The sequence below is a fragment of the Patagioenas fasciata genome, chromosome 1 (genome assembly GCF_037038585.1).
Source record: "Patagioenas fasciata isolate bPatFas1 chromosome 1, bPatFas1.hap1, whole genome shotgun sequence".
In the NCBI taxonomy this organism is placed as follows: domain Eukaryota; kingdom Metazoa; phylum Chordata; class Aves; order Columbiformes; family Columbidae; genus Patagioenas; species Patagioenas fasciata.
In genome coordinates, this window is record NC_092520.1 from 33558530 (window position 1) to 33585165 (window position 26636).

The 26636-nt window shown below is 39.7% G+C and overlaps 1 protein-coding gene across 13 annotated transcripts in view; it reads left to right on the top strand.

Annotated features, from left to right (window-relative positions):
- Positions 1 to 26636, top strand: part of ENOX1 (ecto-NOX disulfide-thiol exchanger 1) — a 368503-nt gene that overhangs the window by 212704 nt on the left and 129163 nt on the right. For 12 of the 13 annotated variants that reach the window (XM_071805771.1, XM_071805770.1, XM_071805734.1 and 9 more), the window contains 2 exons: positions 13104 to 13237; positions 14089 to 14226. In XM_071805771.1, the coding sequence (XP_071661872.1) occupies positions 13228 to 13237; positions 14089 to 14226 (148 nt within the window). In that variant the 5' untranslated portion in view covers positions 13104 to 13227. Of the gene's footprint in view, positions 1 to 13103; positions 13238 to 14088; positions 14227 to 15237; positions 15261 to 26636 lie in introns of those variants that run through there. The other variant, XM_071805767.1, reaches the window with a different exon arrangement.

Below are 26636 nucleotides of genomic sequence, written 5' to 3' on the forward strand. Positions count from 1 at the left end.
TTAACTTCAGTGGGAGCTGAATCATGCACTGAAGTCCTAAGGGGCCAGCAGTAGAAAAATTAAGACAGCAGGGAATATTAAAACATCATGAGACAAATGAAATATTTTTGGCTTGTGACTTTCTTTTGTTTTGCTATGTAACAGGAACGATACTCTAGATAGAGCTGTACAGTCATAATAAACAGATCCTGCATTCAACGAATATATCTGATTCTGTTCTGTGTTTAATCACCCACTAAAGCTGTGTCAGATGCTCTTCCGCTAGGAACAATATCTCCTAATTAACTGTAATTAAGGTATATTATAACAACAGGATGTGAAACTAGATGGATCTGTCTCTTGATATTTCAAATTTGGATCTTTTTTTCTGCCAAGTCTTTTAATATGCTTCAATTAATGATAACAGAGGCCAGGCCATTCTCAGTGATGGGTATGCACACGTGAATCTCAGTTCCTTGGAGATAAGAGGGAACATGAGTCTTTCCACTGTTAAAGCCCCCTTAGAAACACACCTGGACCCCAATTTAGCTGTATTTACTAGCCCAGGTGTTGATCACCAGGAAGCCAAGGGTCAAAGCTTGATTGCCTTATACTGGAAAGTACAAAAACTGTGCTGGAAGTGACACAAAAATCTATTACCTTGTCTGCGGGTTTTTCAGAGGATCTGTTGGCATTCGTAGCAGGTATGGCATCTCTTTTCATTTACTAAGAAACAATATGAAGCTGTTTTATTCATACATTATTTGAACAAGCAAATTTTTAACTGCAGTGCCCAACAAAGGGGTTTGATTATCATCTAGAAAATTACTGCTTTTCCTCTGAGCTGTGGCAGACATCAAGGCATCACCAACTGATAAACATTTGGAGAGTTCATCAGTAGTATAGCTTAGATATAGTCTTTGTATAAGTAGCTTAACAATTAAGACTTTTTAAACTATTCCTGAATGAAAGGAAATTGCCAGTTTAAAAGAGAATTTCCTAGCTCAGGCATTTCTGGCCATGTAATTAAACTGAATATGCTGCTGCCTTGCCTGTAGCCACAGTTGTCCTAAAGAAGATTGACAACATTGAATTTCTACCCATGCTGAAATCTTGTTTGTACCCTGAAATATTGCCTAACCTAACTATGTACTGCAACTCCATCTGGTGACTCCTCCTGAACTTGCTGATGCTTCACTGTGTCCCAGTGATGCACTTCACCATGTCACCAACCCAGGGGACCTGGGGAGGAGTTCATACTTTCAAAGATGAGCAGAGATGAAACTGGGTTTCTGCAGCATTTAGTATGGTGTATAGTTATTTGCCTGAAGTAATCTATGCAATCAGAGGTCTTGTGTAAAACACTGGGGAAAAAAAAAAAAAAGATGAAAAGCATATCTCCCATGCTGTTCCACTGAGCAACTCTATTATGTTCAGGACTTAAATTAAGGGATCTACTATATCTGTGACTGCACAAATCATGTTCCTGCGATTTTTTTTTTGCCATTTATTTTTAGCTACTTCAGTTCCCTGTAACTTCCTAAAGAAAATAATACATAGGTTTATTTAAATTGTATTTTGAAGCACGGTTGTGATCCCAAGTGTGTCAGTTATCAGATTGAGAAATGACATGATTACAAACTTAGTTTTCTTTTAAGATACCAGTAAACAATTTTTTTAAAGTCTCATATTTTATTTGCATCTTATGTGCCCGTACTCGCTTGATCACATGCAGGAAATATTTTTGTACACTGCTGCTATGCATGACTAAGAAAGGAGCTGTAGATAGAACAAGATGAGATATAGGCTGTAATTTACACCTGACAGAGTGTGATTTTCATTGCAAGTCCTTTTAAAGGAAACTTGCTATTTTCTCCACATACAGAGAGACAACAATTCCATAAGAAATTGTGACTGTTGTCTCTTTTTTTTTCTTTTTTTTTTGTATGTTCTACTCTGCTTTGATTTTGATTTTTACTAGGGAAAAAAAACCAAACTATTTCTTGACTTCATGCAATCCTGTGTTATCTGCAGGCCCAGGTCATGGTCCTGTGATGCTGGACATAGCCCATAAGCAGAGAACAGCATGGCTTGGCAAAACTAATAAAGAAAGTATTATCACACCATTTCATGGGTGGGGGATCAAGGCATAGACAGTTTAAATTACTTACCCAAGCTGTATTGCAGAGCTATATGAGGAACAGGAATCTCCTGGATCCCTGTCCAGTTGCTTTTCCATTTCTACAGAACTGAAGACCCCTGGTTTGTTTTGGCCGAACTGCAATTTTGGATAGTTTTGGAGACATTTGGAGATAGAAGGGGTCTATTAGTCTTTCCTCCTGAAAGAAATATCAGCAGGCAATTAGAAGAAAAATAAATGGGATCCATTCAAACTGCTACACTTGCTGTTGCCCTGAGCTTCAGGCAAGAAGGTACAGAAAGGTCATTTAACCTGACCACTTATACATCACAGGCCACCCAGGTGCTCCTAAATTAAACCATATATTATAGACAAAAAACCACCAGTCTCACAAAGCGTTTTCTATTCAGTCTGTAAATTCAAGGCTTTGTTTTCTACATGTATCTGCATTGCTCTTACTGTAGTATCACCTGGATAAACAAGGGCAGTTCATACTCCTGTCAGTTTAATCCCTTGCATCATCACAATCATTTTGATTAATTAGGTACCTTGGAGCTCAAAAGAACAAACAAGCCCTTAACAACATGAGCACAGATGGTGCCAAAAAGGCATGAACACTGACCCTGGCACCCCCTTCTCCCTCCTGTGTGCCACAAGAGCTCTGTGCTGCTGCAGGGAGGGTGTGTAGTGGTGGCCATTGAGCTACATTAGGGGAAGCTGAGGGAAAGTGCTGCACTCCAGTGACCCTTACACAGGCTGTGTCCTCTGCAACTTCAAGGGATGAAGTCAAGATTTAGTCCCAGGAGACCATGGTACAGATGTTTGCTGGGTGACAATATAAACAAACAATTCAAAAGCCATCACTTACCATATTTGTAGCTACAGGCCAAATGCTTTATTCATAATGTTGCAGTGAAAGTATTAACGTTGCATTTGTTTAAAAAGTAACTAGAAGGCTATTTGTGACCTTCATAATACATATGTGAAGCAGTGTTCTACTGGTTTACACTGGTTACTTTCTGCTCTATATTTTCCACAGGGCCAATTTGCAAGGATTTTTACTGCAGTAACAACTGCTATTTATGAATATAAGTAACTAATTTACAGAAGTTTCACACAGCAACTTCATGGCTTCCGCTTCACAGTTAAAGGTTCTGCAAATCTTTTGGTCTTGTTGTTGACTTTGGTTTGTTTCTGATTGTATCTTGAAGCTTGGAAATACTGTATTACAGTAAAGTAAATACATTATTCTTGTTATTGCCCTTGTTAATAGAAAATATTTATATAGTGCAGTAAATTTACACTGTACTTTACCAACATAGATAAAGGCAAGTTCTCTGCCCTGAAGAGCTTATAATTCAAATACAACAAGACAAACAAACCTACAACACTTCAGAAAAGGGTGGGCCAAAGGATTATTAACTATGTGAAAGGGATGGAGGGCCTGTATGAGGAGGGAGGGGGATACTATCATAATCAGTGTTCCTAATTTCATATCACAGTAACATCTTAAAAGTCTCAAAAAGGACAAAAGCCTGGCTGCATGAAGTGCTATGCAGAAGCCTGGCAGGACAGTGGCCTGGTCCTTGGATCTCAGAGCATCTCTGGCTTGCTGACATCCCTGCCCAGGGGGCTCCTGGCTAAAGCCAGCATCAGTCCAATTACAACACAAGGAGCACCAGGTGTCTAGTAAGTTTTAGCCCTGCCTGAGGGAAAATCCACATGATTTCCTGCCCTGAAGAGTTATAATTGAAACTGGAGAAAGCAAATGCACATACAGAAAGAGTTTCAGTAAAAGGGTTGTTGGCTGGGTAAAGGTACAGCAAAACCACCTGGAGGGAGGGAGGGCTTTTAAAATCATTATATTCACCACGATCTACAGCCCAAGCCTCCTCAGCCCTGACCCCTGACAGCAAGTTAAAAGTGAGAAGCCTTGGATAATTTTTGTTGCCTAATGCACAGTAACTGCTATTCACCTGATCTAACCTGTGTTAAATATGGGATTGCTTCTCCCTCAGTGGAAGAGAAAGAAGGTGTCCAAATGTCCTGTAAAGAAGACCACACTCACACAGTATATGATATTCCTAAGTTTGCAGCCCTATAGTTACTTGTTAGTGATCTCATACACAACTGCTCAGAAAATAGACAAAATTCCTGTCTCTGCTTAGCAACTTAATTCAACCTCTACTGAAAGCCAATGGATATGAGGGAGCACAAAGATCCTGGAAGCTCTGCTCCATCCTGTGGGAGATGAGAAATCTTTGTCTCCCTCCTTTACCCATAACAAACAACTTGGGAAAAGGGAAAGGACAGAAGGAAAATCCTGTAGCTGTCCTCACCTCCTAATCAAAATAAAGTGCTGCATCCAAGCATGACATGAAGGACGAAGAAAGCCAGTAGCAGCCTGGGCAAAGCTGATGGGCAGAAATACAGGACTGTGGTAGCTGAGAGGTGTGTGTGGTCCACACTGATCTTTAAAATAGGAGCTGCAAGGAACAAGGGAGTTCAGTGTTTGGTAAAGAAATGGGGCTAAGGAGATAGAATTCATTTAAAAGTAAGAAGAAAAGGTCCAGGATGAATTAATTCTCTCTCCAGAGAAGAAGCAAATGTAGGGCATCACAGTTGTAGGAAATGTGTTTGAGTGGGCAGCTCCCGTTGTCAAACACTAATAGTCATGTGCTGGCACATTCACTGGGGATGGGCAGGAAAAATAAATCGGGAAGCAAACCATCTCTCTCTATAAATATCCATATATTCATCTATATTTGGGGACATTATCATGAGTTATTACTGACTGACTCATGATTTCTGTTCTCCTGAAGTTTGCTGTGCTGGAGTTATCAAGCAGACAGGAACGGGAGCTGAGTCCCTTGGGACTGAGCATCTTGTTGGGATTCAGATCGCATGCAGGTAACTGAGCAGTGGTTGAACTCCCAAGGCATTATTTGCTCAGCTCAGCTCATCTCATCCCATGGATAAAGCCGATGTCCATATCCAGAATGCAGTGTAGACTTCTAGCCAGAGAAGTGAGCTGTGTACCTCCAAGGTGTGTTTCATTGCCTAGGGAGGCAGATGTCTGAAACAGGTATCTGGTTCTCCCCATTTGTGACAAGGCCAGAAGAAAAAGCTCAGGAATATACGCCTGAGTTAGCTGAAGTTAGGTGAGATGAATCCCTCTCCTGACAAAACAACACAATGTAACAGATGATACTGTCTTGGCTGTGAAGAGATATTTGGATGAGCGAATGGCCTGTGGCAGACTAAGGCAAGGAATGTGCCTCTGTTGAGAGAGAAAGCGTAGAGTCAATGGATGGAAACAAAAAAAAATACAAAGAAAAGCGAGAAAGAGCATTGTGAGGTAAATGGAGAAGAACAGGAGATATACTGAGAGGAATGGAAAGAATACAAGATAAATGAGACCAGTGAGCAAACTATCAATTTAGAGCTTGTATCTAGAAAAAAGATCCTGAGTGTGATGTGCGGAGAGGGGATGGCAGCTTTCGGAGTGAGGACAGATGTAAGTTGATATAAGAGATAGTGAGTTTTTCTCTTAAGCAGAATTTATCACCAGAAACCATGAATTGAAACAAACAAAACAAGCCTAAACCTCTCTTCCAGAGTTTCACTTTGCGGCTGTCACTGAGCAAATACTTGATGGTCTTGCATAAAAATTTGATTAATATGACTTCAGATCGCTTCAGTCTTCTGCAAAAAAGTGTTCTGCAGATCACCTGGGCACTTAACCAAGGACACTTAGATGTCACCTCTCATCACAATTTGGTCCAATGGTAAAAGTGTATTTTAAAAGTATGAAAATAGTTTGATTGACAAGGATATTTTTTCCCCATGAATCTCTGCTTGTAAAGACAGGCTGCTTTAACTCCAGGAGTTCAATTATACAGGCATCGAAAGAGAAGAAAAATGATAATGAATGCATTTTAGAAACTTCTAAAAAGTTACTTAAAATAGACTTTCCATACATAATGTTGCCATGTGAAACTGAACTGTCTCCTGGTCTTTTGGGGCTAGAAGAGAGCAAACTGTGTTCATTTGGAAATTCAATAACAAGGCCCCCCCCGCCTCTGATGGACTGTATGATAGTGTTCCTGGTGCTCTGCCACTAACAGGGCTTGCCCATCAAGCTGCTCGTTTTTTCAGGAGGTGGCATGGGAGTGATTTCACTTTAGGTTAGCCAGGAAGCTAAAATGGTCTTTCTGGAAGTGTGTCCTAGCTAGTTTTGATCTTTTTTTTTTCTTTTTCTTTTTTTTTTTCTTTTTCTTTTTCTTTGTCTGTTTTTCACAAACAAAACCAATCAGACAGCTCTTTGTATTGCAGCTGCCTGAAGTAGCTCTAGTAAACATGAGGAAAGGACATTGTACAGTAGAGTGGGAGAAGGTATTTGCTATGTGTGATGCATCTATACAGGTGTTCCCTCAAGCCTAGATAGGTGAGAAATTGCATATATAGCTCACTTATAATGACTGGCCTAGGTACTTTATGGCAGCAAGGGGTTATTCTGACACCTCACATTTCAATACTCAGCCTTCCAGTGAGGTTGCTGAAGGGTGTTTGCTCAAGACCTGCTTGGAGTGCTTTCTCTGTTGTCTGAAAAACAGTAGTGTGGGATGTCACATTTCTAAAGTAGTCAGTGGCCTTTAGTAGAAAACTGTGATAGAAGACCTACTATTAAAATGCTGCTGTAAGTAGTTATAAGGTTTTGGATTTATTTTTTTTTTCTTGCTGTTAAATAGAAATTCTTAAAATGCAGAAATTTAAACAAGGATTGGTCTAAATTAGTTAGTTAAAGACACTGCCCTGCCCTCTTAAATGGGAAACAAGTGATTCACAATTGCAAGCTGTCTTGGCAGAATGAAAAACGAAGACACAATCATCAATTGACAACAGCGTTTTGTGTTCAAGGAATAATCAGACCTGGTTTTATTAAGGCTGTGCTGCATTGATAGCCTGCAAAGTTGCCTTTTTTTTTTCTTTCCACTTCCAGATGATTTTGGAACTGCATATGCTTTTTCAATCACTAAGCTGGACTTCTATAATGCTTTGCTTAATGTACCTCCAGATTCTGTTATTTATAGATTTCAGTATATTGAGACTGTAGCTGCTAAAATATACACAAAAAGAAAAAGGACATTTGTAACCTGTTAAGGATTTGCTCTGAGATGCCAGTGAAGTTTAGGATTTAGCATGAAATATTACTGGGTGACCTTTCAAGGAGCATCGCAAAAGAACACCTGTCTGTCTTGAAGGCCTTTGTTTTATTTTTCTTTTCACTGTTGAAATCTTCCGGTGTTCTGATTTCCAAGGGAAATCTGGCCTTTGTGTGTACCATGTGTTATCTTCAAGAAGTGCTAGGACAGAGAGGATTTAACTAATGCAGCATCTCAAATGAGCAGTTCTTCCAGAAAATGTGTTTTGTACAAATCGACTTTGTTAAATTTAGAATGAAACTGTAAATACATTGTGATTTTTCTCTATGTTTTCTTAGTCCTACCAGTATGGCTCTGATTTAGTCCTTAACTGTTTTTCAGTGAAAATTGGTGGAAAAGATCCTTTGTAACTATGTAAAAACCTACATATCCAGTATACATAGTAAGAAGTAAAATCTCTTAATGCTGCAGCATATGTTTTATGAGTTCATAAGACAATGATCTAGTTTTTTAATGGCATAATCTAGAATGAGAAAAGGTGTTATAAATCATTCAGAAGACAAAAAAAGCAAAGAATTATATAAACAAACACATAACCAGAGCTCTCATTTAAACTCCAAGGGTCAGACCCTGCTTATCTTCTCTGGCTTGTATCTAATGAAGCTGTTTTCTTAAGGAAAGTGCCAGTTCCTGAAGAATCAACCTTTGGTTTGAAAGGCCACCTGTAAGAGAGAGAAGTAACAGAGCAAACCAGGTAGACAAGGTGACTTTCTGGAGACCCTTGAAACCAACTGGCTTCTCTTTAACAGAGTTGTGTGGGGATGAAGCGTACATAGATGCCTGAGTTAGGGTCCTATCCCAGAAAAACAGACACTTTTTCAAAAATGCTCTAGTACCTCATATGTTTTTTTTAAATTGAATTAGTTGGTTTTTTGGTTGGTTGGGTTTGTTTGTTTGGCTTTTGGTGTTTGTTTTTGGTTTTGTTTTGTCTTGTTTTTTTCAAATTGTTCCAAGAAGTGTGTGCTTTTCTTCAATTCATTTTGAATTTCAGAATTTAAATGAGATTTTCTAGGTGTTACTATACCACTAACCATGCAAAAATATGAGCCAATGCCTCTTCTTGAAATGCTGCACATGCAATATTTTTAATAAAAGCCATCTTCACAGTCTCATTGTAGATGTTCTCTTTTTTTCATGCAAACCAGGTAGGCTGGCTATGGCACAAAATTATCATGTTCATTGTTGCTACTCCCAACTTTCTTCTTCATCTTAAGATAGTCGGGAAGAAATGGATAGTGACTGACAGCAAATCCTTGTCTATCTGTCGTTTCTTTTTCTTCCTTCTTTACTGAGACTCCTGTCTTCAGCTGGAGAAATAAAAACACTGGGATGATGCACCAGTACAAAAAACTTGATATATTTTAGAAGACAGCTGGAGCTAGTCTGGTAAATGACCTGTATTTGGCAGGTCAGGTAGACTGTGACCAACCTAATGACCGCTGTCCTATGAATCACAGTGAACAGTAACAAACACTTTGCACATGCTTTCTTGTAAGAATTGGAAAACTCGCCTAGATGTAACAGTTTACAAGATATCACATCGCTCCTGCCCATCTACGCTGTCTCAAGAACTGGCACCAATAACATTTAATGTCTTTGTGACTAGTTGTCCCAGGTTTCAAAAGTGTGATGGCATCAGTCTTTTCCTTGAAGGATTTAGTGGTCATTAAACTAGACAAAGAGGTGAAATGACCGAAGGTCATGCAGCAGGTCAGTGTCAGAACCGGGCAGAGAAACTCCTCCTTGCATCCCAGGGCCGGCCACTGGCCCAGGCACTCCCCAGAACCTCGTTACCATGGTGCATTTAATCATCTTTGCTTCGTGTTGTAATTCATTGTCTGTGGTGTTGTGGATATCTAAAGGGTAGGATTTTAACTTAGCAATCTGCTGTGTTATTGAATTAGTTTTACGTTGTGTTAATTTCTTTGTCTCATGGCATTCATTGCCTGTGATAATTGATGCACAATATATAACCGACTTCCGTATTCATTTGGGTAACTGCATTTAATTGCTTAGTATAAAAGATGCGTACTAAGTACAATCTGCTATGACTGCTATGACTGAGAAGTGCTCATTGGTATGGACTTGAGGGTGCTTTATCTTCCTGACAACCTGTCTGAGGAAAGTCTAAATGTCTCCCACAATTCCCCATACAAGGACTGTACTTGTGTTGTGTGTCTGCAAAAAAAGAGATCACAAAAAGACGTGGAGATGCTTTACAAAATGTTTGGCATTAAAATTTTGTTAATCAGAAGCTCTCAAATAAGGAAGTTTGTATTAACATCCCTACCCCTCCCAAACCTCAAGGAACAGCAGCACCAAGAAGACTTTACACATTTTCTCCTGCAAATCGGGATTATGGCTTCTTTTGCTTCTGAAGTTACTCCCCTGGAGTGAAGCTACTTCTATGCACAAGTGTTTATAAACACAGATTTCTTTTACATATATCTTCAGGTCATTAGTGCCGAGAGATGCTAATGAGTTATAAACCAGGAATGCTTTCTAAAGGTGTGATGTCAGTGAAATGATGTTGATTAATGTCTGCTCAGGATACACAGGATCCCTGCATAAACTTACACTTCCTTGCCTGTTTAACCGGTATCACAGTGATTCCTTTTATTTCTAAGAAAGCAAGGATCTTTGCTAGTAGGTGTGTTTCGCATCATCCACACTATTTTGGTTTTTGTATGACTAGTGAGTAGATCTGTTTGTTTCTCTAACTTGTTTTGTTTCCAGTGTCATGAAGGATATAACAGTACAGTGTCTGAGCTATACAAAGAAATGTTGAAATTTGCCCAAAGCTGATTTTACTTTAAGCATTAATGAAACCTTCTTTCATCTGAATTTTTGAAAGTTTTTAAATGAAAGCTAATGGTTGAGTCTAAATCAGGTGTAAAATGCCTGTAAGATTATTTTAGCCATATTATGTTGCTCTGTGTTAATATAACCAGCGAGCTGTCGGTACAAGGGATGTTCATAATTAGTATTTTTCTTTTTAAGAAAGCTAGTTTCTACAGGCTGTGTCCTTCAGGATGTAGCATTAGTTCTGCCTACAGCTTGTTGCCAATTATTCAGTGTTCATAGGTGCATTTACGCTTGTTATTCAGCTCTCTTCCACTGACAAAATAGCCTGCAGCAGTTCTTGGTTAGATAGGACTAGTTCCACTTCAGGCGCCTCACGTGCTCTTTTGTGGTTATTCCTCTGGTTCAGCCTGCACTGTATCCAGGTCCTGCTGATAAAACAGTAGACTTGATGGACAAAGACAAAGCAAAACTGCCCAGAACCAGCCTGAGCTATGACATTATGTTTCAAGTAAAGGCGTTTGTGGCACACTGGACAGAGCTGGTGGCCTAGTCAACAGGAGTTTCACCAACTAACCCACTGATTCTGCTTTATTTCATATTCATGGTGTTGTTATAAGGTTTTCTTCCTTTGCGAGGACTTTAACAAATACTTGTGGCTAACTCATGAAAATACACCAAAATTTGAAATACGTGGACAACCTGATAGAAGGCAAACACTAAAAAAATTTCCTATTCATTCCCGGCTGGCTGAGGTGCATTTGTCTATCCCAGTGTCTGATTCTGTATGGACCAGTTCCCATTTCTGGCAGTGCTGGTACTGCTGCAATGTGGGTTTGGGGGAAGAGAGTGTAGAGTTTGGCAGCAGACCTTGTTGTGTCACCCAGAGCACACTTCACAAGGAGTAAAATGGGGGGAAAGGAGGTGCCAGAGGGAGCGCAGAACCCATTTTCTGCCCCATATCCCAGTAATTCGTACCTTTGCAGGTCATCTTCCAAAACCATGGAGAAACACCTCCTTCCTCCCCACTAGTCAAGGTGGTGCATTGTGGGGACAAGCATCTAGCACACAGCGAGGTATGAGAGGCATTTTTCACCGCTCTTGGTTTTCAGGCATGGCTTCCTACATCAAGGCAACAAGGCTCCTGGTCAGGGAAAAAAGGGAAGCAATCTCATCTGGGCTATTCAGCATATATTTGTAAATCAGGATTGATTTGGGAGTGATTCATAAAGAGCTAGGGGGAGTGTACTATGTGAGAAATAGCTTATTGACAAGAAGTATTCCAGCCAGCTCTAACCTTGAAATAGATGTTTGTTGTCCCAAGTTATCACCTGAGTGGAAAGAGCTAAGTCCAAGTTTAAGGAGCTGAACAGGAAACACACGGTTTTTAAAGTACTGACATAAATCTTGGGTGGTTTGCCTTATGTTAGCTACATTCCCTGCAGAAGATTTTGTTCAATGTTTGTTTGGTGTTTATAAATGTTATTTAAAAGCTAATTTTATAATAATTTTTTTTTTATGTTATGTATAATGAATACTGGAGATCAAATAAGAATTGGAATTGCAAATTCAAATATTAAGAGCTGATAAATATTGACTTTTAAATAGACTCTCTGTAGATTTGAACAAAATGCTTTTTAGCCTAGTATACTCATTATATGAAAAATACAACACGTGCAAAATGTACAGCATTGTCTGATCCTGACTCTTTCTTCAGTTTTGCAACTATTGATGTAATCATGCTCCTATGAAAGGATCTGTACACCATCAGGGAACTATGATATAAAAGTTTCTAGCTTGTACTTTTATGCACATCACATGAAAAAAAAAGAAAAGTGTGGGAGGTACTAAGCTAATTATGTCTTTTCTAAAGATTAATTCTTAGGGTTTGCATGTTGGAAACCTCTCAATTAAGGTCTTTCAAGTACTTATTTTTAAGAAGACAGTACAGATATCTTAGGGCTGAACAAGTCACTGACATGCACCTGACATCATTAATGACTCTCAGGAACACCTGGAAGTACTTGATCAGTTGTTGGCCACCAGTACCAAAGACTTTAGGTCAGACCCCTCAGGGTGCTGGTCTGCCAAAAAAAATAACGCAGCCCACCTTTGCCTATAGTCACATATAACTAATAGACAAAGATCAACATGGGCATATGTGTTAGCATCTTCACCCCAGCATTCTTTTCCCTCTACTGTGAGTACTGAGAGCTCACAGCCTTTGGTTGCACCTCTTACCCATTCACTCATTCAGCCTCCCTTCTGATCAGCGATGTGCTAACATGGTGAGCTTCACAAACAGCAATAACAACAGTAATAACAACAGCAATAACAACAGCAGGAAGTCGCCCTCATGCAAAATTCATGGTCTGACAGATACCTGATGAAAGCAATGTGGTTTAGCCAGAAGCAGATGTTTCGAGCTAACTAACCTTGGTGAGCCAAAGATACAGCATTAGTAAAGGAGCAGGCGTCATCCTCCGCTTTGTTAGATTTTCTTACTTTTCCGTGTCTCTGCAGGCTACATTTTGTAAGTCATTGCAGAGTATTTTTTTGTCCCTTTTTATCTCAGAACAGGTGGCTATTTCCTTGAAACTTTCAACATCAGTTAATTGTTAACAGTTTAAAAAAAAAATCATATTCATCCTTTAATATGTTCTTTCAGCTGATACCTTCATGCCAAGGAGGCTGTGTAGCTACTGATAAGACCTAATTTGTGAAGGGCTTTTCAGCAGTCTGACAGGTTCATACGTGGCAGTGTTTGTTCAGCGGGCGAGGATGAGTGTTGGCTGGAATGCCTCTGTAGCGGCTGCTAAACACGTGCGAGGAGGCTGGGGCTGACGATCCAGCGGGAACAGGCAGGAGCTTCGAGAGGATACCCAAAGCGGTCTGCTGTTTTGTAACTGTGCTCTGACTGCAGCACTTGATAGCTGATTTTGTCTTTTCTCTTCCAGAGCCTAATGAGCTGTGTGTGAGCCCTGCGTTTGGTGACAGCCCATCTCAAGATGTTGCTAAATCAGTAGTTAATTATTCCTAGCTGAAGAAGTCGAACAGGAACAAAAGGAATTTTGGAAAGCAATGGCTGCTGGTAAGTATCTTAGATGTGCAAAGACTCTAAGAAAGCAGGTGGAAAGAGCTGATTTCAGCTGTGACCAGGGAAAGGGGTAGCTCAAATGTGTGACCACATCTTGTGTTTGGGGGTTTGATATCAAAAGGGTACCATCCTTTAGCTGTGCGACCCATTCTTCCTTTCCCAGCCCAGGAAAATCCATACTTGAGCTCAGCTTATTTTGGCTATATTAAAGATAATTGTCTTTTGTTTTTAGAATAAAACTTTATATTTCCCATAGCAAATCAATTTGGTTTGACTTCTCTTTAGTTAAGGGCTGATGCATTCTAAAACCTTTTACCAAAAAGAAAGCTAATCACATGGAAAATAAGTCTTTTATTGGAGGGTGTTTGGTTCTTACAGTTTTCTGACAAGTTGCCAATGGATATATATAATTAAATTATATCAGAGGGTTACAGGACGATTCATTTAGGTCGGGAGGTCTCCAATTCAACTTTCTGCTCAAAGCAAGGCCAGCCTTAGGGTCCGACCAGTTGCTCAGGGCTTTACCAAGGTGAGGCTTGAAAGCTGCTAAGTATGACAACTGCACAGCCTGTTCCACTGCTTGACTGTCTTCATGGTGAAAAAGTTTTCCATATAACCAGTCTGACTCTGTTTCATTTTATGTCTTTTGAATGTTTCCAGTGTCTTTATGTCCTGCTATAGAATATCAAGCACTATCATTAATGGTCTAAAAGGCGAATCACAATTAAGAAACAAAGCAAACCCAAAATAAGCAGTGGTTGTGATATCTCATTTTGACTGAAGGTGTTGGTTAAAAATTGTGGCACGTTGACTTTTCTACTTACAGTCTGTTTTCTTTCTTGCAGCAGCTGATGGTTTGGGAAGTATAGCTATAGATACCACACAACTTAACATGTCAGTCACTGATCCAACGGCTTGGGCTACAGCTATGAATAACCTGGGGATGGTTCCAGTAGGACTAGCTGGACAACAGCTTGTGACAGGTAAGATTTTTTCCTTTTTAAAGATATCTCTTGTACTATCCATGTGTTCTTTGGATTGTTTTAAAAATATATGGAATTGTTGTTAAGGATATTATATTTTTATATTCTGAAAACATTACCTGTGATTAATATTGCGTACTGTGTAGTCTCTTCTTGTGGGAGGTATATAATCCATATTCTATTTTAACCTTCTGGAAAAGCCAAGACTCTTCAGGGAAATCAAACAACTAATGCTGGGTCACGACTATGAAGCAGATCACGTAAGAGAAACACTTGCTTCTGTTTCTCTGTTCAAGCAGGATGTCTTGAGGTTCTGCCAAGAAATACCCTGGGCTGGGAACTCTTGACCAGAGAAAGATTTTGAGGTCATGTTAATTGGGCAGAAAATCATGAAGCCCATTCAGTTCATGTGCTGAGTTGATATTAGTGAAGTGAAGCATTCCTATCAGGTGTATGCTTATTTACTTTCTGCCTAACTCCATAAATTGAATGTCAAGAGGTTGTTCTTGTTCGATTTTCTTATTTCACTTCCCAAACACAACTGGGGAGAGCTTTGTAGGGGATCTGTTATTTTAATAATAAGAAAAATAATATTTTGAAACCAGCAATGTTTCACGGACAAGCCTGGACATATCAGACTCCATTGTCAACACAAGAGGCCTAATTAGTTGGGATTAATAAAACTTAATTGCTTCTGTGAGGCAGATAAAAATTATTTTTATATAGGTGTGTGCCCTGTAGACACAAGCCACATGCCAGACATGTGACGGGTCACCTCTGGAAGCTGCAGTGACACTTCAGCTTAAGAAGTGCTGTGCAACATCTGGATCAGAGCAGCATCCTGTCATGTCTGCACCCATCCTCATAGACATGGATGTGATGAGCCAGGTCATGATGTGAATCGCCCTGCCTGTCTCACCCAGGATGCCTGATGCTTAATTTTGGCCAGATATGTACCCTTCTGAAACTGGGAACTGAGTGGACCTGTGCCAGTTCACAGCTGATGATCTGACTCTGAATTACCAGTTTTACAGGTGGGCAAACTAAGCTGCAAGAAAGCTGATTTATAATGAATTGGTCTCAAGCAGAGAGTTTAGCTGGTAGAGACTGTGAACTGATTCTCTGGCTTTAACCCCATGCTCCTGGTTAAAAGAAACAAGCAAAACCATCTGCTTCTGGGGAGCCAGTTCTCTTCGATGTTTTTTATCAATGACCTGGGTGCAGGAGTTGAGTCCACATGAAGTTTGCTGAAAATACTACCTGAGTAGGAGCCATTGATTCCCTCACAGGGAGAGAGGCCTAAGAAAGAGGTCTGCATAGTTTAAATTGAATAGGATAGTATATCATATTTCAGTTGGAAGAGACCTACATTAGTCATCTAGTCCAACTGCCTGAGCAATTCAGGGCTGACCAAAAGTTAAAGCATGTTGTTCAGGGCATTGTCCAAATGCCTCAAACACTGACAGGCTTGGGGCATCAACCACCTATCTAGGAAGCCTGTTCCAGGATTTCACCACCCTCTCGGTAAAGAAATGCTTCCTACTGTCCAGTCTAAACCTCCCCTGGTGCAGCTTTGAACCATTTTCATGAGACCTACCACTGGATACCCAGGAGAAGAGATCAGCTCTCTGCTTCTCCTCCTCAGGAAATGGGGTGGGAGGTGTTGATCTCTTCTCCCTGGTATCCAGTGACAGGACACATGGGAATGGTGATTGCCGTGGGTCCCTTCCAACTTAGGACATTTTAAAATTGTACATGCTGGCCAGGAAACTGCTTTTTCATTTTCTGGTGAGGCTTTTGCCTACAAATGCTGTGGTCAACTTGAATGTAATTACCTCCAAATCTGAAAATAGCCACACGTCAAATTCAGCTTCTGCTGCTTGCATTTAGAAGCATCTCAGTTGCATATCCTATGGAGGTTTTGTCCACTTTCTTGTCTTCCTGTCTTCCTCTGCCTCTCCAACTTTGGTGTAAATTGTGTCCTCAGGTGTGCTGTGCAGTCCCTACATGGCAGCTGCATCTCGTGTGCAATGCTTCTCCCCACAAGGGAGGATCTCCAGGACTTTATTTCATTGCCAGCTCCCTGCTGTAATTTCCATAATTATGTGTATCACGTATTGTAGGAGTGCTGTACAGGTCAGTTGGTATTTGTTCAGCATTTTCAATCTATGAAAGGTGCCATAAGTAATAAATATTAATTGCTGAAGTGCTGCCTGAGTTCTCTACGGGCACAGAAGAACTTTTATTTCCTTTTGCTTTCCTTTGTTCAAGACTCTTATATTTTCAAGGTAAATAGGTGCTTTGACACTTCATTATATTTCCTTATGATTCATAAGTTTTTGACACATTTTCTTCATGGCAAATCCATAATGGTGAAACCACAATTTACCATTAAAAGGCTTACAGATTTATTTGCTATGATATATTAACTGTATCTGCATTCAGTGTGAGTTTGCATTCCAGTGTTGACCCAATATCAAACTAGCCCTTAGCCTTTTCTTACTTTTTTTCATTTTTTTGCTATTAATTCTAGTAATGAGCTCATCTTTGTGAACAGTCACACATTGCTTTTGTTACTGTCATCTGTGACTTTTCTCAGAGATGAAAATGACATACCTGTGTCCCAGTGTCAACTTTTTGTCTCTCTTTAAAAAATTATTGGATTCTTTTTTTTCCTGCCTTGATGACATCTAGGAAAGCAGTAAGTATAATAGTTTAGATTAATCTTGGGGAGACTGTGATCTTTTCTGGATAGATTTATATAACCTCCCATAGTCTGAAATACGTTGTATGTTACTCACCTGTATCCTGACATATCTCTTAGTTCTCTGTCTATTAGTTTCCAAATGACTTATTTATTCATGGCCTTTCCTTCCCCAAACTAACTGGTTCCTAATTCCTAAATTGCAGCTCGATTTTGTTCCTTTAAGTATGGAAACATTATGATCTTTTTGAAGCTTTTTGATGACTTTTTTTTCCCCAACTGTTGTTAACTTTGCTGCTGTGTAACGTGCTGGGCTGCCTGCCTTGTAACAGAGTTATGCTCCCCGCTTTGCAATCTGTGAAGCTCTTGCCTCGCCCAAGAGTTTCTTAAAATGACAACTGACGCTTCTGCAACATCTGGCCAATAACCTTCTCCATGCCTGGGATGTAGGCTGTCTGGTCTTGGTAACTAATCAATTTTAAGCACTGCTAACCTTTTAATACCAGTTTAGATGATATCTGCACTCTATTTAATTCCTTATCTCCCAGTGCTGTAAAATTGGATTGTTGATCTGGGCAAATGTCAGAGCCTTTCTTTTGCGAAGATAGATTCTTGTTAATAGTTCTATAATATCTCTTCTGTTTCTACATGTATTTTGCTTATACTTATTGCTATTTGGAAAGCTACTTTTTCCATAATATTTGCCTACCGTGTTACATGTGCACTAATATATGCATTTATACAGTATATATACATAATTAATACAATAAACTGTAGTTTAATAATGCATTAGCTAAAATGTTAAAGACTGATGTGGAATAGTTACAGCCAAAAAGCACTTTCATTCTAAACCTCTGTTTTCAACAGGCTATATTTTGTTTTCCAAAAAATTGCCTTTTTGGGATGAAATTTCTCACGGTTTGTCTTAGCCCAGACAGACTGGACAAAATCTGCTAAACTGCTTTTGAATTGTCGAGGTTGAAATTGCTGTTTTCTGTGCTTGGAGACTTTGAGAAAAATGGTCAGGTGAGAGGGGAAGGATAGTTTGTACTCCACCATTTTGAGATCTGAATCCTCTTTGTGCACTCAGCAACTCTGATTCAAGCACATCTTTCAAGTACATTGAAGTCTGCTGTTTAGTTACATTTTAGGACTGGTAGAAAAAACTCCGTAGCCTCAGGCCACCTGAGAATGTTTTATTTTGCTTTTGCATTGGTACTTTTTAAAGGCAATTTTGGCATTGCTGAATGCGGTGTTCTTATGCTTTCATTTGTTTCAGCAAATGGCATCAGGTCACCAGTTTTCTAAAGGAAGACATCCAGCCAGGAAAATTATTTACTCCTCTAGTTCAGTTTGTTTCTCATTTCACTAATGAACCACTGCTCTGAAAAGCATGAAGCAGTTTTGAGATGCTTTCCTCCAGAATTGCTCAGATGACCTAAACTTTTGTTAGTCAAAAATGTTATATGTCAAAAAGTTCCTCGGTACAAATGAACAAGAAGAGTGGTACATAAGTGGTAATTCTTTTAGACTTAATTAAGCTCATGCCCTGTGCCACGTATTTGTACTCTTAAAGATTAAAATAACAAAACCACAAGGGCAGACATCCAAGATGAAAGCTATAGATCTGCCTAGAAGTCAAGAGTATGCCTGAAAACTGATCCCTTCTACCTATTCACAGGATAATTGTTAAGGCAAACTTTTCCGTGTGAGTCCAGCCAACATGCCTCAGCCTCGAGATACTAAAATTTTCAGTGGCCTCCAGTCCTGTTTTTGCTGAAGTTAGTCTTTGTTCACTTGTACAAAATCCTGAAATCAGAGTCTAGGAAGCTTTGAAGCCTAACATTTTGCTTAACAAAAGGTATAGAAAAAACATACATGATTTTTGTGGCCTCAGGCGTGTATTTTTTAGACATTGGAGGTTGTGAAATATTAGACACATCAGCCTTCTTGGTTTTCCATTTGTCTTTGCTTTCCCCACACACTTGTCTTTTGACCTGATTTTAGTGGAACACAGGAGCTGTCAGTTCCAATCAGGTCACCTCATTCAGGATTGTGCTTTTGACAGTGCTGAGTATCAGATACTTCACAGGGAGAGACACACAAGGCGAATCAGCACTGAAGTGCTTTTCCCTCTGATGGGCTCTCCCCTTAATCATTAATGCATAAAACAGGGTTCCCCAAACTGGAGGTTATATTCCTAAATCAAATCATAGCTCAGCAAAACTTCTCTTTTGGAAGCAGCACCTGTGACAGTAAGTTGTTGCAATCCTGAAACAGCAACCCCAGGTTTACTTCTTGATAACAGAAAAATCTGGGAAATATTGATCTACAGACTGCCAAATCCCAAGACAGGGGGTTAAATATCCCTGCTAGAATTGTATTAGTTCAAGACCTTCAAGTTTTTGAAGACATAATTTTCAGTCTCTGTTTCTTCAGAGCGAAGACTGTAATGAAAGGCAAGCACTACATTCACATTCTGATTAGTCTTAAGCATTTTTCCATATGATAGGCACACCAGGGGAAGGACTAGTATGATGACTTTTCCTTCTTCTGCCCATTCTAGTGTCTCAAGAGCTCCCCAGTTCCTATGCAGAGAAGAAGACCTAGGGATTATTTGAGAAAAATCAAGAGTGGGCTGAGACTTAATAATTCCTTCACCAGTCTACCTTGGCTATGGAAAAGTCCTTTAAGCTTCACTGTCTCTCCACCATAAAATAGATGAGACATGTTCAGTGAATTATTGTTGACTGCACATTGTAATATGCTGACTAAATTGTAAACATATCCCTCATTGTTCTGATTGTGTACTATTTTTGTAATGTTAATACGGAAAAATCCAATAAAGTAGGAAGTCAAGGTATATTTAATTATATTCAGCAGTTCCCCAAAGCAAGACTGTACATTAAGCAGTGCTGAAGACTTTAAGAAGTCATCTGGCCAGATGATTCTGCCAAGTCTCATGTGTATACTTCTTCTTCTGTGGCCTCTCCATTACTGGAGCCTTGGAGCCACTGATTGCCATCTGGCAGTCTCATTTCATTTTACCCATGCTATCCTGTTACTTATTAAAGCTTCCTTTCTCTACACTTCATTGCTTAGCCACTGAACCAACGTGCTAATGAGCACATAACTCGAATCATCCAAGACACGCCTAACAAAACACAGCTTCCTTTTCTGTAATTAATGCTGAACTCCAATTGATTGCGGGGTCTATCCACAAAGTTTTAAACAGAGCCACTTGTACTGTGACCTGAAGATAGTAACCTTTCTATTTGGGAAAAAATGCTTGAGGACCTGTGACTGTGACTAAGTTTAGTACACTCCAGACATGAGTTTTGAAGTGCACAGGCAGCTGGGGAAGGTTCCTCTGCCCCTGTAAGCTGCAGACCGCAAGTAGCTGCTGGAAGATTCATCATCCCAGTGGCACGGTAGTGCACATCATGGTTAGCCTTGCTCTGAATGCTGCATTGGCTTGATATCTGCCAGTAAAAGAAGATATTGAAAGTCTTAACAAAGTCTGCTGAGTTTTCCATAGGTTTTGCAAACCCCTTGAGGTTACAAGGCATCTTCAGAAGGCATCTTTTCAGCTATTATGGCTTCCCAACCTATGTTGTCTTTCAATAACAATCCAGCCTATGGAGCAGGAGGAACATAGTAAGGCATGCTCTGAAGAAAATAATATAATTTTTCTAATTTTATTCTTGTCCCTTCCTGCTTTATTTTTATAGTCTTCACTACAGAAACATCATATTTTAGTCAAGAGGAAAAGATTTACCATTTAAATTATCTGAATAACCAATCAAAATAATTAAAGAGCTGTGAAACATACTCAAAAGGATTAGTCAAGCTTGTACCCAGATGAAACAATGTATTTTTGTTATCCAGACACGGGAGAGCAGCAAAAGTGAAAGAGAATAGGTACTGTGGGAATATCAATATGTAGAGCAACTGGGAACATCTCTAAAGAAGTATTATATTTTAGTGTTACAAGTAGGTTTTTTTCATTGACCTGAAAAGCACCTGCAGAGTTAATCACACTTTCTATCATGTGAGTGTTACTCAAGGAGACTCCACACCAGGGGACATTATAGTGCTAGGAGCAAAGTCAGGTTACAACAGAAAAAGGAAAGATCCGATGGCCAAAGGAAATGTGGCAGAAACACTTAAGTGCCTTTGACAGGGTTAAGTGTGCCTCTTAGGTCATTCAAGTGCCTCCTCTATATTAGACCTTAATTGAGGCCAAGGATGAAGATAATTATTAAAATCTGCTCATCACTTAAATACAAATCGTGCTCTTTAACATGGGATGAGGGACCGAATGGCCCAAATAAACAAGACTCAGAGCTGAGCAGGGTCAGAGAAAGGGAATTACTAAGTTCAAAGCTTCTGTTGTATGTGGGGTAAGGGTTTGTTCTGGAATAGGATGTCTCTCCTGTTGTTGTAATCTTGTCCAGGACAGTTAACAGTTTAGGAAAATAGACTGATTACTATTTGGCATACATCTTCTCAACTGTCTCAAAATACCAGAATGAATTTATGATGCCAGACATACTGTTAGGATGTTTTGGCTTTATTTATTTATTTATATTCTTGGCGGTTGGTAATTAAACTAAAAAAAATCTGTTTGACATGTTTTTATTTGAAGTTACAACAAAGTAACATAAGGAAACATTTTATTTCTGCAAAAGTTTTTCCCATCTTTTATCTTCACTTTGGAAATCCTCCATTCCCACTATTTTCCACGTGTTTATTTATTCTAGACTAGAAAGCCCATGAGTAATTATGAGCATCCCACTGCATGAAGGAAGCCAAGAGGCTATTGGGAACCATTTGCTACTGACTGTTCATTTCTGCTGGAGCACAGTTTATTTGCAGCACTTTTCTTTCAAACTTCGCTCCCCACCCAGGCACCCCAGGTTCCTTGGCCAACATGGGGAATCCAGTGTAACCCCTGTGTGATGTACAGTTCTCTCAGGGGAAAAACGAGTTATTTTGAATAGAAACCAACAGAAAGAGCAAATTGACCATTTTAACTAACCAAATACAAGGTATGAATAACAAATTAGCTATCTACATGGAAATAAAGGCTTGTTAATGGCAGACTGTTTGAAGGTGGCCTGCTGAGCACAGTCGTAGCATCTAGATGCGAGGTGAAGGCAATGTTACCTGAAGCCCTAAAGCCAAAGCTGTTAGCAGGTCATGCAGGTGGTCTGCAGGAGATGGGCACAGCGGTCCCAAGAGGACTGTTAACTCAATCCTTGCTCTCAGGAGAGTACAGTGATCAGGATGGCACAGATGGCATTGCCTGGAAGAGTCACCGTGCAAGACTTCTTTGGGAGGGGAAGACTTGAATATGAATGAATCCCCAGGCAGCCATTCCAAATCAAGGGCTATAAAATCTTTTGTTCTTCCCTAGTCAGGCTCTCCATTTGCCTGTATAGGCTAGTTTGATGCTTAGAGCTTAGACCCTGGAAAGCAAGCAAGAGAAGCTTGCTTTCCATGTTTTATCTTGGGATTAAGGGCATATGCATGGTTTTCTTTCCTTTCTGCCACCTGTCCTTCAAATGCCCTTTGCTTATTGCATGACAATTGGGTCTCATAAACTGCACAAAGATGCCCATCCACTTGGCTGCAGGAATCGGTCTAAGAAATATTGGCACAGGTGATCAGTGCAGAAAAATGTCTTTTGATGGTCCATATTGAAGAAGAAAGTTGGGCTTCTGCAGGCCCAACCCCTAGACATACAAGTAAGCTTGTAACATAATACTTTGCTAATGTTAATTTCATTCAGATAAATAGTGGATTTACTGCACCTTCCCATGTGCCACTGATGACAAACAATGTGCGTGACATCACCAGCTCTGAGTAATGTCTCTGTAATGCGAAGCAGCTGGTCACTGGAGTAGGTGAAAGATAATTAAACTTAATACATGAAATATGCTCTAATACTCTGCAGCATGCATTTAGATTGTGTTCTGCCCAAATATTAAAGATATTTTGTTACTGTGGCTTCAGAAATTTAATAGGTTTATTAGTGCAACAAGAACAACTTTATCTGCCTTTCTTGTATGTGCACTTTTCTTACTCAGCGTTTTTTTCCTTTAAAAGTGGTTCTCTTGACCCTAGCTGATTTTCCTTTATAAATAATCTCCTCCTCCTGACCACAGTGTCTTCATAATTTAGTAATTATTTGTTCTTTGTGTTCAGGAAAGGCTTAGAGATAGAGAGCTCCAGTTTGTTAAGCACTGCATGAACTCTTACAAGTCAATCCCAGCCCAAATTGCACATAGTCTGTTTTCTTTCACTTAGATAAACCAGGCAGGTAAGGGACCACATGGAAACAATGGGATAATACTGATTGGCATGAAAAGCAGCAGTGATTATGGAGCTGCCTGCCTATTGTGTATCTTTTTAATAGGTATGTTGGCACAGCAGTAATATAGTGGTAAGTGAAAAAGCGGTTTAGCTATTTTTATCTGATATTCTGAGTTAGGCAGTGAGAAACAGGCAAACTCTATTGTCCACATTAGGAACAGGCAGGCAGTTCATACCTGCTCTGCCTCTTAGACTATGCTGCTGTGATTTTTAGAGAAGGATAGGGACAATGGAAGTGAACGGGCTTTGTTAGCATTTAGAGGAGACAGCACCGTGGGAGAAGGTGCAGATGTGCTTATTGTCACCTCTTTGTAAAGACCTGGCAGCAGGAACTGTGCTTCCAAAGAGACACATCCAGACTGCAGTGGATGGAGAGAGCAAGTTATGCTTCTTCGACTCTTTTTGTTCTCCCTGAGACAATTGTATTTCTAATGGTTCATTTCACTAGTGAGAAATGTGGAATATTATAACCAAATGCAGTGTCAAGGTTTTTCCCTATTTTGAGCTCTATCTGTCAGATCTGTTTAACCCTTCTATTGGAAACCCTCTGTTTTAGGATGTAATCTATACTTCAACTTGCATGATTCAGCCCGTCTAGGAATAATCATCAAAACATTGTTTTCTGGCACCTTTTGATAACAATTTTGGCACTCCAGACATGCTTTTTAGAAGTATTTTAAAGACATGGCAGAATGTCCTACAACCTTATCTGCTAGAATAGCCAGTACCATAAATGAATTAAATATTTCTTAAAAATAACAATAAACTCTCCAAAATCAAGAGGACAGGAAAGCACAGAGTGTCCAGATTTTATTTTCTTTTACTTCCCTCACGTTTGGTGTGTTTAGACCCAAACACAGTGCTGCTGTCCTTTAATGTAATAAATGTCATAGCACCATTTCTTTTCTGTGCTTTTAATAGTTTTGTAACTCCCTGGGGACTTAAAGAAGGATCATGGGTTGTAAGAGGAGAGAGCTCAGATGCTGCACCTGCATATCAGGGCTGTGTGCAGACAGTAGAGAATGGGAACCTGCAGCTGAGCAGCTCCAAAAGTAGCTGATTTAATAAATTGCTTATTATAAATATTGCAGGGTTCCTTTATGTTATTAACCCAAATTCGGCATATGAAAAGATCCCAAGTACAAGTTCATCCACTATCCACCAGCTGGTGTAAAGTAAAATATCTCTTCCAGTTCTTCTTACATATGTTGCCTTTTAGTTTCGTGTCCTTTTGTTCTGCTCTGTCTAATTACCTTAAGTAGATGATCAAACTTGATTTTATAGTAAACCATAGCCAGTTCAGGCTTATCATGACTGGTTTATTGACTCCCAAAACTAAGGACTTTCAACCTCAAGACTAAGATCATTCCTGGCTTCAATTCAAGGTGTTAATTCTGATCTTTGAAATCTAAATGTGGTTTGGAACATGTGCCCTACATTTTCCTTTCAAAAAGAACAAACAGCCCACATTTCTGTCGGTTTTTGTTGTTGTTGTTGTCTGGAATTTAAGCTGGAATTAAAAATCAAACCAAACCAAACCAAACCAAAACACAGCAAAAAAAAGCCAAAACAAAACAAAAAACAGACCATCCAGTTTTGTAGAAATAGCCTTGCATGTAATCATCAGGACAAAGTTTGTCCTCTTGAAGGCAAGAGATCTACTATGTATGAATGGAAGTTTCTAGTAGTGGGCCTCAAGAGGGAACATCTATCTCCATGAAGGATCCCAGCATATATTTCCCCGTAACAAGCTGCTTCAGCACCACCTGATGAGGTGGCATGTGCCTCTACATGTGCACACACCTTAGAAACGCAAAGGTGCAGTGCTAAGAAAACAAAATGATGATAGCTAATGACTCATATACACCATTTGGTGTCCCATAGGGACTGCCTCTCTTCCAGTGTTTTACCTCAGCAGTTGAGCTCACCAGGGACACGAGAATTAACCATCCTTCCAAATAATTCATCCAGGGATTTGAGGCCCTGAGTTCCCAGTGAAGGGCTTTTTTACCACAGCACCTTTAACAGGTAGTTGTATTCCTACCTCCCTGCCTCCTCTTTCCCCTGATCTCTAGTTTTCCATCAACAAAGCGTGGGTGTGGATTTGAATGTGATCTCTGTAATGCAACAGATATGGGCATCAAGGTCTCTTAGCTACTGCAAGTAATAACGAGGGATCCCATTATTCTAAGGATCATGTAACAGAGACATTATCATGGCTGCGTGTTCTAGCCACCGTTATCGTATACTGTAATTCTCCCTTCTTATTGCTAACAGGCTTCAGGTTGTGGATCTAGTGATATTTTCTCAATGTTTTCTTGGTAGAATTCAAAAACAGTGTGGGTTTTCACACATTTCTTAGGTTTCTTGCCTTATCCTAGCTCAATTATTTCACATTTTCTGATGCAGAATGTCATCTGGCCTCTGTGGGCCACATTGCATGAGAGCCACATCTCACTAGGCTTGATTATACGACCTGTTATTTCTTGTGCTTCCAAGATTTGTTTCATCTGTATCTTTGAGATACTGTATTTAATGTCTCATCCACATATGTATATAGTAAGCATGAACTAAAGAAGTCCTCCAGAGGACTTTTTTTATTGCTCACCACACTTTTATGATCAAAAGATGACAACCTGTCATAGTTTTCTTTTATGGTTATGTTATAGATTGAAAATATCAGGAAAGTCCATGTTACTTGATGGCTGCATATAAATAGAGTTTACAGGTTTGCAAGTACTACTTGCTCTGCAAACTCATTTGGGAATTTAAAGGGTAACAAACCTGTTTTCACTCTGGCATCAGTAAAATTCAGTAGTAAAATGTTGCTGATCAAATATTGCGGTTGGAGCATTGATTGTCCCCCCTTGGAGTTCTGGAGATGAACATAAGAGGAGAAAGTGACCCCGGGGTTAGGTGGAGAGAGCCCCGGCATCAATAATAACAGACCAGAATAGGACCCAGTTTTTATCTTCCACTCATGCAAGTCTGCAGAGCCAGCAGGAATAAGAGATGTAATTTTTTTCTCCTTGTGTTAGTAAAATAAAGAAAAAAAATCTGACCATAAAAGACCAGGTTTCATCTGTCTTTTAGATTAGAAAAACCCAGAAAACAAACAAACAAAAGTCTTTTCCATCACATATAACTAACACCCTCATTTAATGCCCTGGCCTAATCACAGCCTGCGCTGCCTTGACCTCAGCGACTGTGTGCTGGTAACAAATCCAGCCTTGTGGTTGCAAATGGGAGGAGGAGAGACCAAGTCACTGAGGGCTCCCCCAATATACATTTGCTCACCAAGAAGGGAAGCGAGCGCTGTACAGTGAGC